Raw genomic sequence first — 12,832 nt, forward strand, 5'->3', positions numbered from 1 at the left:
GAAGTAAACCATCAGAGGACTCTACAGAAATTGAACATTTGAATACTTTGGATCCATGTTAATGGCACTAATGGTTGGAGGACGAGAGTCATTTCTCAGATTGCATTTGAGAGTTATGAATTTAAGTTTAACCTCCATCACATAACCCAAGTGAGCTGCCAAAGGCTGGTAATATGCAGCCCAAAGAAGATACCTTTCTTCAGAATAGCTTCCACAAGGAAGGGTCAACTTACCACAAGTTATTCAGTTTAGAATTTATTTTGTACATCTGTTTTATGAATTCAGCTCATCAGAATGAGACCTTCTGTGAAAGTAACCCAGAAGCATATTCACATATTTGTGCAGCCAGCATGTTAAATCAAATGTGACTGTTCATAACTGTTCAGTAGAGATTAAGTAACATCACGGCCTCTTCTGAAGTCCACAATGAGCATTTCAAATTCACATCAGATTAGGGTCTCCAGGAGGAAGAATGGATCCAATACACCCAGTCCAGCCCATGGTTCCTATGATTAAAAAGAACCAAACAGTTAATAAGCAAAGCACTCACACTTTCCTTCATCACTCTCTTGCACCTAATGTATTTAAACAACCATTTCTTATCACCTTTTATGTCCCTTGCTAGGTTTCACACATTTTGTTCTTACATGCTGTTCTTTCACATTGCTCCTTTGCAATGTTTGTAGGGTTTCTTTTAGATGTTTAGATCATTAAGGCACTCCTGATATAGTCTTCTCATCCTTCCTTTGAATAGGAATGGGTTAGAGTTGTACACGAATATTGTGTCCTTGAGAGACTGCCAGCATTCCTGAACTCTTCTTTTTTAGATTTGCTTCCCATAGGATCTTTCCTACCAGTTCTCCAACTTTGTTAAAGTCTGAATTTTTTGAAGCTCATGGTCCTTATTCTGTGGCTCTTGCTCCTTCTTTTTGTTAGGATCATGAAACCTGTAACTGCATGATCACTTTTACCCAGTTACCTTCCACTTTCAGATTCACAAGCAATTTCTCCCTGATCTTACAACTATAGATCAAACTTCTGCTTCTAAATGCAATGTGTAGAATACAAATTGAATATGATCCATGTCAATGCCATTAATTGACATGTTCCTGAAATCATAGTGCACATTCATCCACTTGCATGTATTTATTGCCCCTTCCTTCAAGTGGAGTAAAGGCGTATTACATTAATTTAGGTTCTGTAGCACAACTTTAGAGCCTTTCCATTAACAGGCTCAACAATTAGCATGGCAAATGACTTCGCACTAAGTTTCCTAGAGCAATTTATCAACTTTTAGAAGTAAAATCAATCCCACATTAACACTCTAGCCCAGTGGCTCCAAACCTTTTCAAGGATACGGACCCCTCCCCTCCCCCGCAAACAATATAGCTCTGCCTGCAGCGTGCACACCCCCCAGCCCATGCTACTTCCCAAGCAGCGTCCCTCAGCCCACTGGAGAAGCAGTACGGGCTGAAGGACATGCTGCCTGTTGGCACGGAGCCTCTCAGCTGAGCTGAGAGTCTCTGTGCCAGCAGCCAGCAAGTCCCTCAGCCCGTGCTGCTTCCCAAGCTGCGGGAAGCAACGTGGGTTGAAGGACATGCTGGCTGCAAGAGGCTCCGTGCGGATCCCCGCCCCCCACAGCACCGCCACGGACCCCACAGGCTGGGAACCACTACACTAGCCCCCATTCCGAACTGTGTTCCCCTCATGAAGCTACTAATAGAACTTGCACTTTAAGTGAGGTGACATAGCGGAACGCAGTAAAATGAACCAAATCTCCTTTACAAATACTTTAAAGGAAAATTTTATTCTTTATTAAAAAGAAAACAGCATTTTTTCCCTAGTTTCTAATGATGTGTTCTGTGTTTTCAGATTCAAAAATCCCCACACAACCAGCAGTCAACTATATATTAGAGAGTGACTAAGAACGCTCCTAACTGGTAAGAGCCAGGACCACCAAATTTAGTGTACAGCTTCCTCTTATGATAACTTAAAGCAAGGTCAGGGTTTGGTTGTGCCAGGACAATGGGATGTGCCTGGAATGGGATTGCTTCTCATAAAATCAAACAGAAGAGAGAAGAATCCCAGGCAGGTGAAAGGGGATGGCTAGGAGCACACCTCAGCTCCCTCCGAGATTGCCCCAGCCTCCCACCTCACAGGAACCCTTTAGGAAGGACAGGTGGTGGGTGTGAGAAGGGGACATTGCTAGCTCTTCCCCTTGTCAGGAAGCGAGGGAAGTGCACAGTTGGTGGCATTCCTCATTCTGAGCAGCACAGCTCATCTGCCCCTGCAAATTTTGCTCTCACTCCCCGACAGGGACAGGTAGGGGAAGAGCTAGCAGGCCTAGTAGGAATCTTTGCCTCTGTTCCCCTCTACCCCCCTGCCCAGAGCCCCTCCAACCCTGACTCTCTCATCCCCCACAACCCCAGCTCCCTGCCCTTGAGGACCCAAGCTGCGCTGGATAAATATGCTGGTGTTTAACAAAAGGAAATTATCTCAAGATGCCATAGGATCAAGCACCATAAATACAATTGTCTCTTCCACGGAAAGATATCAAGATGCAGAACTCTCCCCAGACAACTGTTTCCCCAACCCTTTTGGATTGGTGATTCCTTAATCCAAGGGAAATCTTCACAATACCTTTACATTTACTTAAAAAAAATCTGAAAATAGGGATGTTAAGATGCAGTTAACTGGCTAATCGATTAGTCGATAAGGGAAGGCAGCCCGGCTCACGCCAGGTCCGGGACCTCCCCCCCTCGCTGCGGCTCTGCAGTCTAAATATAGTCAGGGCCAGGCAGAGGCAGCAAAAGGAGGGGGAGTGCGAATAATCAACTTGACTAACCAATAAGAACAGCCTAGTCATAGGACTAGTTGACTAGTCATAAGAACAGCCATACTGAATCAGACCAAAGGTCCATCTAGCCTAGGGCTCCTCAACATGCGGCCCATTTGTTGGTGGCCCGCAGTGCAGTTTGGGTTTACACGGGGTTCAACACATGGCCTCCACTGGGAACAAGCTCCACAACAGCGAGGCGTCTCCCAGGTGGGGTGAGCATTGAAAGACGCAAGTGCATGGGCTGGCTGGAACAGACAGGTACAGGGTGTTGACATTTCTGGCCCCCAGGAAGGATGTGCTGGGAGCACCAGCGCATTGTGTGAAAGGAGCTATTTGCATGTATATGAAACCACACTAAAGTTGCGGCCCTCGGCGTGTGCTGAGAGTAACATTGTGGCCACCGGGGCTTCCAAAGTTGAGTAATCCTGATCTAACCCTTCTGACAGTGGCCCAATGCCACATGCCCCAAAGGGAGTGAACAGAACAGAGAAAGCATCAAGCAACCCCTTCTCCCATCACCCATTCTCAGCCTCTGACAGAGGCTAGGGACACCATTCATAGAATCCTAGGGCAGGCAGAGATCTCAGGAGTCATCAAGTCCAGTCCCTGCCCAAAGCAGGGCCAAACGAACTAAACCATCTCAGCCAGAGCGGTGTCAAGCTGGGACTTAAAAACCTCTAGGGATGGAGATTCTGCCCCCTCCCTTGGGAACCCAGCCCAGTGCTTCACCACACTCCTAGGGAAAAAGTTTTTCCTAATATCCAACCTAGACCTCCCCCACTGCAACTTGAGCCCATTGCTCCTCAGTCTGCCATCTGCCACCACTAAGAACAGCCTCTCTCCATCTTCTTTGGAAACCCCCTTCAGGGAATTGAAGGCTGCTCTCAAATCCCCCCTCACTCTTCTCTTCTGCAGACTAAATAAGCCCAAATCCCTCAGCCTCTCCTCATAGGTCATGTGCTCCAGCCCCCTGATCATTCTGATTGCCCTCTGCTGGACCCTCTCCAATGCGTCCACATCATTTCTATACTGGGGGAGCCCAGATACAATACTCCAGATGTGGCCTCACCAATGCAGAAAAACAAAAGGGGAATAATCACTTCTCTAGATCGGCTGGCAATACCATGCACCCTAATATGCCATGAGCCTTCTTGGCTAGAAGGGCACATTGTTGACTCGTATCCAGCTTCTCATCCACTTTCTGCTGAAGTGCTACTTAGTCAGTCCCCTGCCTGTAGCAGCGTTTGGCATTCTTCTGTCCCAAATGCAGGACTCTGCACTTATCCCTGTTGAACTTCATCCGAGTTCTTTTGGCCCAATCTGGGCCCTATCCCTGTCCTCCAATGGATCTACCTTTCCCCCTCCCTTAGGGTCATCCACAAACTTGCTGAGGGTTCAATCCAACCCCTCATCCAGGTCATTAATAAAGATGTTGAACAAAACCACCCCTAGATCTGATCTTTGCCTGGTGATCAGTTTCAAGCGGAGTGCCCAGACATCGAGTCGTTGAACACAACCTGTTGAGCCCAACAATCTAGCCAGCTTTCCAGCCACCTTACAGTCCCATTTATCCAATCCATATTTCCCTAACTTGTGGGAGACCGTATCAAAAGCTTTGCTGAAGTCAAGGTATACCATGTCGCCCACCTTCCCCAGAGCCAGCTACCTGGTCATAGAAGGCAATCAGGTTGGTCAGGCAGGACTTGCCCTTGGTGAATCCATGTTGACTATTCCTGATCACTTTCCCCTCTTCCAAGTGCTTCAAAACTGATTTCTTGAGGATCCCCTCCATGATTTTTCTGGGGACTGAGGTGAGGCTGACTGGTTTGTAGTTAGTTCCATGGATTGTCCTTTCCTTTTTTAAAGAGGGGCTCTGCATTTGCCTTTTTCCAATCAGGGACCTCTCCTGATCTCCACAAGTTTTCAAAGCTAATGGCCAAAGGCTCTGCAATTACATCAGCCAACTCCTTCAGTACCCTCGGATGCATTAAATCCGGACCCATGGATTTGTGTCTGTCTAGCTTTGCTAAATAGTTCTTAACCTGATCTTTCTCCATCAACAGTTCTTTCTTCCTACGCATCCTGGCTAATAGCCAGGGCTTGACAAACCACAGCGAGAGCACTCGCCAGCCCCGCAACCGCGCATGCACCAGACCAGCACTGCGGATGTGCGCAGCGCCGGTGAACGGGGCGCACGGAGCGACCGGCTGAAATCTACTCGCCATGGGTGAGTAGAATCAGAGGTTTGTCGAGCCCTGCTAATAGCCATTGATGGATCTAACCTCCATGAATGTATCTAGTTCTTTCTTGAACCCTGCTCAAGTCCTGGCATTCACAATCTCCTCTGGCAAGGAGGTCCACAGACCGACCACGCACTATGTGAAGAAAAACTTCCTTTTGTTTTAAACCTGCTACCTATTAATTTCATTTGGTTACCCCTACTACTTATATTATGAGAACAAGTAATTAACTTTTTCCATATTCACTTTTTCCACACCAGTCATGATTTTATTGACCTCTATCATAGCCCCCCTCAGTCTCCTCTTTTCTAAGGTTAGAAGTCCCAGTCCTTTTAATCTCTCTTCATATGGTACCCGTTCCAAACACTCTCATCGCTTTGGTTGCCCTTTTCTGAACCTTTTCCAATGCCAGTATTTTTTTTTTTTTTTGAGATGAGGCGACCTCATCTATACACAGTATTCAAGATGTGAGTATACCATGGTGTTATATAGAGGCAATAATATGTTCTTGGTCTTCTACTCTATCCTTTTTTTAAATGGTTCCTAACATGGTTTGCTTTTTTGACTGCCACTGCACAATGAGTGGATGTTTTCAGAGAACTATCCACAATGACTCCAAGAGCTCTCTTGAGTAGCTGTAGCTAAATTAGTGTCTATGGTATGTATAGTTGGGATTACGTTTTCCAATGTGCATTATTTTACATTTATCAACATTAAATTTCATTTGCCATTTTGTTGCCCAATCACTTAGTTAAGATCAAAGCAAACTGTGAAGAGTTTCAAAAAGATCTCACCAAACTATCTTGAAGAGTTTGGTATCTGCAGATTTTGCCACCTCGCTGTTTATAAATAATCTGGAGAAAGGGGTTGAATAGGATTGGTCCCAGTACAGACCCTTGGGGGACACTAGTTACCACTCTCCATTCTGAAAACTTACCATTTATTGCTACCCTTTGTTTCCTGCCTTTTAACCATTTATCAATCCACGAGAGGACCTTTCCACTTAGCCCATGCCCTTACTTTACTCAAGAGCCTTTCGTGAGGGACTTTGTCAAAGGCTTTCTGGAAACCTAAGTACACTATATATCTACTGGATTCCCCCTTGTCCACATGTTTGTTGATCAGAAGCCGATTTAAAGAATAGCTTATAAGCCACAGTTAATAGTTCTGCAATTTCAAATTTGAGTTTTCAGAACTCTGGAGTGAATGCCGTCTGGTCCTGGTGACTTGTTACTGTTAAGTTTTTCCAATTGTTCCAAAACTTCCTCTAATGACACCTGAATCTGGGACAACTCCTCAGATTTGTCACCTAAAAAGAATGGGTTAGTTGACTACTCGCTGAAAGAGATGGATCCTTAGCTGAAAGAGATGGACAAGGTAAGGAAGTTAAATGCAGATCAGCTCAGAACATGCATGTTATAATTGTAATTACTGTGAGCTCTTCTGCAGAACTTTAACACCCTTTGACACTATAAAGCAGGGCTACTCAACACGTGGCCCACGGGCTGCATGTGGCCCATTTGTTTGCGGCCTGCAATGCAGTTTTTGTTTACGCAGGGCTCAACACAGCCCACAGGCAGGAGCCAAAACAAAAAAGTATTCAATATAATGGTCTTCTGTTGATATGCGATTTAGTAGTTAAATTCCTGGACTGTCATTGCTCATTAAAAGTGCTGTCATATGAGTGGAAATGGGGTAAATACTGCATTTTATTAATATAATCAAAACTGACTTAAATGTTGTGTAGTCTCATCTTAATCTTTGTATTCATGCCCCTCAGTGTGAAAGAATCTGTTTGCATATATATTTGCATGTATATGCAACCACACTTAAGTTGCGGCCTTCAACATGTGCTATGAGTATCATTGTGGCCCCCAGAGCTTCCAAAGTTGAGTAGATCTGCTATAAAGGATCAAGTAATCCTGCTAACACCCTTGTGACATATTATCTGTGTTTTTACAGCTGGGAACACTTACACTGAGAAAAATCCACTACACTACACTGGCTCACTCTGAAGAATAATATAACTAGCTAGTTTCCACAGAGATGCACTAATAATGTAACTGGATTGGACAATTTTTTATCTAGAGTGTCAGAATGCCATCTCTTACTCGCAGTACAAGGAAGACAATTACATGATAAAGCACAACAGTTCTCTTTGAGGACTAGCTATTGGACAGAATATTACAGTTTCAAATTGCTAGATTCTATGTTCGCAGTGAAATCAAATAGCATGTAACCACAAAATGTACACAAGTCACTCCTGATAAATACAAAACAGAAGACTTACCATTAGAGGGAAGAACAGCAGTTTACTCATCTTTCTTAAACTTGCCATTAATGTAGGGAACATAGTCAAGGATCAATCTCCAATCTGTGGCCCATACCAATCCCACAGCGCCTACGGTGCCCCATGTAGTCAATGTGGCGGTCCTGTAGAACACAGATACAAACATTTAGATATGTAGAAGAGGGATGTTTCTCATCAGCTACATTAGCAATAAGCATCTGCTGCTTACTTACGGAATCATAGGACAGGTCTACACTGGCAAGTTATGGTGCTGTAATTTTCTCACTCGGAGGTGCGAAACACTCCCCCCCAAGTGCATCAAGTTACAGCACTGTAAAATACCAGTGTAAACAGGTTCCCAGTGCTTTTACCTTACTCCTTTCATGGAGATCAACTTGGCCCAATAAAAGATATTAACTTATCCACCTTGTCACGTCTATTTGTAGTCAGCTTCAGGTTCTCATGCTCTAGCACATCACTGCAAGGTTGGGTGGTAAACACTGTACAGGAATCTCTAAATCCCTGCATCTCGCTAGAGATGGTTAAGCCAGAAAACAGCCTGGGCCAAATTTTAATTGCAGTTAGACATTCATGGATTATAAGGCCAGAAGATACTACTGTGATTGTCTAGTTTAACCACCTGCAGAATATAGAACTTCCTCAAAATAATTTGTTTGACTTGTGTTAGGCCTTAGGGAGAGAGAAAGCTAGAGTTAGGAAACTATGTTTTAGCCTATTTAAAACACAGTTTAGTTCACTCATTATTAGCTAGGTAGAGTATTTAGAACTGGGCCAAGACTTATGTTAGCTGAACTAAAAAAAGTATACAGTTACTTTGTAACAGAATACTGACAACAACAAAACTGCCTGCAATTTTTTCCTCAAGTAAAATGAGAAGCACTGGCCAGATCCTAGAAGAAACAGCATCTGATTCATCAAGTAGTTTAAAGTTACCAGACCACAAAATCTGCCAATAAATCTTTGCCAACATACACCAAGGTGGTAGTTTTAGAGTAATTATACTACCTCCGTTACAAGCTGACACCTTTTTCTGTGGTCTCTGAGCAACACTGCATGCATCTGACGAAGTGGGTCTTTGCCCACGAAAGCTTATGCTCCTACACTTCAGTTAGTCTATAAGGTGCCACAGGACTCCTCACCGCTTTTGCAGATTCAGACTAACACGGCTACCCCTCTGATACTTGACTGCATGCTAGGTACATGGAAATTTAGATCTTTTATCTCAAGGTCACTGCACAATAACTAAACTGAATAGTGACAGAAATGTAGCCGTGTTAGTCTAGGGTAGCTGAAACAAAATACAGGACTATGTAGCACTTTAAGACTAACAAGATGGTTTATTAGATGATGAGCTTTCGTGGGCCAGACCCACTTCCTCATATTCCTTCCACTATTTGATCTGAGGAAGTGGGTCTGGCCCACAAAAGCTCATCATCTAATAAACCATCTTGTTAGTCTTTAAAGTGCTACATAGTCCTGTATTTTGTTTAAACTGAATAGAACCCCATCTCCTTGTCTTTTCTCCTTCCCACAATTAGCATTCATTTTCTCCTCGGAAAAGCGATAGCTAAAAGCAAACCGTGGAGAAGGCGGCAAGAGCAGGTGGGTCACCTCCATGCACTCCCTCTCCCTGCTAAAGGAGCAGAGCAGCTAACGGCCCAAAGCGAACTGGACTTCACAGCCCACCCTCACCTCACAGCCAGGCAGCAGTGAAACAGGAAGGAGCCCCCCCGAGGATGGAAAGGCATCTGGGAGGGGAAAGACCCCAGAGAGGGGAAATCCCCCCCCATCGCGCAGCAGGAGTGGGGCTACTGACCCATCAAGGCAGAGAGCAAGGGCCCAGCGGAAGTACCAGGCGCCACAGAGAGAGGCCCAGAGGTTCGCCCCAGGGGAGGGGCCCTGGGAAAGAGGGTCCCGGGGCGGGGGGGGGGCGGGCTCGCCCCAGGGGAGGGGCCCCTGAAAGAGGGTCCCGGGGCGGGGGGGGGGGCGGGCTCGCCCCAGGGGAGGGGCCCCTGAAAGAGGGTCCCGGGGTGGGGGGGGGGGCGGGCTCGCCCCAGGGGAGGGGCCCCTGAAAGAGGGTCCTGGGGTGGGGGGGGGGGCAGGGGGGGGCGGGGGTCCCGGGGGGGGCGGGGCCCCGGACGCTCACCAGGTGCGGAGCAGCTGGGCATAGCGGGGCCCCATGAGCTTGTTCAGCATCCTGCCGCCAGCGCAGTGGCTCGGCCGCCGGCCTGAAAGTCACCCCTTCTGCGCATGCGCCTGCGACGCGGCCCCAAGCAGGACCCGCCCCGCCTACCCACGCTGCGCCGCGGAGCGGCCAAGGACCCACGCGCCGGGGGCGGGCAGGGCTGCCCTGGCGCCGCCTGATCAGAAAAACGAACTAGCCACCTAACCTCCGTGATGAATTATGATCGCGAATCCCCGTCACCCTCGAGCTCCCAGTTATCCCCCAACCCCCGTTAGCCACGCCCCTCCGACCCCCCTTCACACCCCCTGCCCCTCCCCCCCCATAGTAGCCCGCCTACCCCCCCCCCCCCGTTCATACATCGGGATCCCCACCCCCCAAAACACGAGATTGGCTTAAAAATCACCAGACTTTTACAAATCCTAAATCCGGGCCAGTCACCCCCCGTCTGGCTGTTGGCACCAGCAGGGGCCACGTTTCCCAACTTTTCGCCCCACCCCAAGGGCCAGAAATGTACTGAGAAAGAAAAGGGGGGGGGGGGAGGCTCCCAGCGCCCCAGGACCCCCAGGCTGGGCTTTGAGACAAACAGGTCGCGGGCAAGCTGGCAGCACAGTAACCAAGCTGGGCCCACGTTGCTGACCATTCTCTCTTGCCCCCAAGGCTCACACCCAGGTCGTGGCCTCTGCCCCCAGTTCATGCCCCGCTGGCATTCAGCATTTCCAACTCTCAAGGCCGTTTCACTAGCCCTGGGCTTGGCTGGGCAGGGCTGTAGCTTAGTCTCCCCCAAATGCAGGATGTGCCAGTCTGCTAGCGAATTTGAGCTCTTGAACTGGCTGCCTGCTCCCACCCTTTTCTCAGGAAGGAGAGAGGAGAGCTAATATGGTCCACCTCCCTTCTGTGAGCCACTTTTCAATCCCCTCGACCACAACACACACCAACACCTGGCCTGAGAAGGGACACAGGGGAGTGAAAAGGCACAAGAGCTGCATCCCACTCCTCATCCCTGAGGGGATGCCATTGCAATCTCTTAGGCTTGGAAGAGTAGGGGATGAGGAACCCCAGAGGAGAGTCTGAACTGATGTGGGAATTTTGCTAGGGCCAGGGGCAAGGTTGACTCGTAGGTTCAAAGCAAACAATTACTGGACTAAGGTGGAGGGGAGAAATTCTGTAGAAGCCAAATCATCCACCCAATATATTTGCCAGAGTGGGCAACTCTGATTGCCTCCCCAACAGGGAGTCAGGCTAAAATCCACTCTAAGTAGGAATAAGAGCCTCCACAAAAGGGCACTTTTTCCGGAGCATCTGGGCCAGTGTAGACGCTCTTTTCCACCTTTTTTAAAAGCCGGAAAAAACGGGGGACATTTTTATTTAAATGCCGCGGGGGATATTTAAATCCCCCGCGTATTTCCCTACTACGACTGGTGAAATTTACATGCCCCTTCTGGAAAAGGGGCCAGTGTAGACGTAGCCAGGGAGTTTATTGCTTCTCCAGGATACAGCACAGCACAGATGTAATCTGGTCACAGGAACTGGGGCTAGGAGGCCTCAGAACCCCCCCTTGAGATGGGGGGTGGCTGAGCCCTACAATCCCAGCCCCCTCCCTAGCTCCTTCTCTCCTGATTCCCAGACCCAAACTAACGCTCTTCCAGCCCTGCCCCCCAGCCAGGGGTGGCATTCCACCTTCCTTTGTTTCTCTCCCTGGGGGGTAGCTGATCAGAAAATTTGAGAGTTCCTTTCTGCATAATGACTCACCCCCTGCCCTGCTGGGTAGTGCTACAGACAGCAGCCAGTGGAGGTCACTCACAGCCCACTGCCCAGCATAGCAATCAGCAAGGTACCCCCACTACATCACAGTATCTACATCTGATCTCTGGTCCGTAAAAATTATCTGCAGATATCCAGGGCTCTACACCGTGGGCTGGACTGAGGCCCAAGTTGGGGAAAGCCCTGTGGACAGCTGTGAGGAGCTTGTGTGAAATCACAGGCCCTCTACTTGTTCTCAGCCAAGCAGGGAGCCTGGGGGAGGGGGATGCAGCTGGGGACTGCTCTCAGCCCCTCTTCTGCTCTAGCAGGCAGGTGGAGGGTCCCTGCATCTGCCTGCCTTGCTCTTATTGTGGCTCCAAGCTGCTGCCCTACCTGAGCAAAGCTAAGTCAGGAGGAGCAAAAGTGGCAGCTGTGAGGAGCCATGGCAGACTCTCTACCTGCCCTGGGTTGCCTTCACCCTGTGTCCCCCACCCCCATTCCTTTCACCCAGTGTCTCAGGCACCTAGTACCAGATGCAGGACTAGATACATCCCCCCAGTTTGGCGGTGAACCGTTAATCACAGCACTCACCAAATAGCAATTTCCTCTGGATCACTTTTCCCTGTCTTGCTTCTGAGAATGTCATGGGGGTCTGTGTCAAAAGCCTGATCCATCTGCTCCATCATTTCTCCCCCACCCACCAGGCCAATCCCGGCCCCTCGGGCCAGCAAGTTGCCAACGTCAGTTTTGTTAATACAGGTATGTTAGACACAACTGCATTTCACCACAGTTGAAAACCAGGAGACCTGTGGAATGGGAGTCCTAGCTCAGCAAATGGAGCCTCAAGTAATCGGTGGCTCTAGGGCTGGTTCTGGAGAGCCCCAGGCTAGGATTAGAGGTTGTACTTCAGGGGTGGGGGGAGAGGAGGGTGCAGAAGGAAACAACTCAATGCTTAATGTTACTTTGTTTAAACAAAACCAAAAAAAGAATTTGAAACAATTCCAGAGCCCTGCTCCAGACAGTCCGAGACTCGCAGAGCTGGGAAGAGAGAAAAGCTTTTCAAGCCAGCATCTAAATACTTACTTGCTCACCTTAATATCACAAACTGCAGAGGAAGTAGCCCCATCAAGAGGAGGGGAAACATCTTTCACCGGGTAATGGGAAATTAAGGCCCAAATTAGAGCAAGTGATTTGACCAGGGGCACATAGGAAAGTCTGTGGCAGAGCTAGGAACTCAATCAAGGCCTGTGCCTCCGTCACTGTCTTCTATACCTACCTCCCCTTATTTCATTTCCTGTGATAGTACCTAGGAGTCACAGCCTTGGACCAGACCACAGTGCGTTCAGTGCTGCACAAATGGAGAAGAAAGAGCTGGTCCCTGCCCCCCATGATGACCTGCATCCGAGTGCCTCCTCAAGAGACGCGCTCTGTACTGAAGAGGCAACCAAAGCCTGACATGCCACGTGGCTCAGTCAGTTCCACAGAGGGAAGGAGAAGGTGAGGCCAAGCCCTGTTCT

The 12,832-nt window shown here is 48.2% G+C and overlaps 1 protein-coding gene across 1 annotated transcript; it reads right to left on the reverse strand.

The window, feature by feature from the left end:
* Window positions 1-239: 239 nt before the first annotated feature.
* UQCR11 (ubiquinol-cytochrome c reductase, complex III subunit XI) lies at window positions 240-9,643 on the reverse strand. Its single transcript, XM_075903253.2, has 3 exons — window positions 9,537-9,643; window positions 7,370-7,512; window positions 240-506 (listed from the first exon to the last, which is right to left on the reverse strand). The coding sequence occupies exons 1-2, from the start codon at window positions 9,584-9,586 to the stop codon at window positions 7,392-7,394; spliced, it is 171 nt and encodes a 56-aa protein (XP_075759368.2). The 5' UTR covers window positions 9,587-9,643; the 3' UTR covers window positions 240-506; window positions 7,370-7,391.
* Between the last annotated feature and the right edge of the window lie 3,189 nt (window positions 9,644-12,832).

This window comes from Pelodiscus sinensis, chromosome 32, assembly GCF_052426305.1.
Source record: "Pelodiscus sinensis isolate ZL-2025 chromosome 32, ASM5242630v1, whole genome shotgun sequence".
Lineage (NCBI taxonomy): Eukaryota > Metazoa > Chordata > Testudines > Trionychidae > Pelodiscus > Pelodiscus sinensis.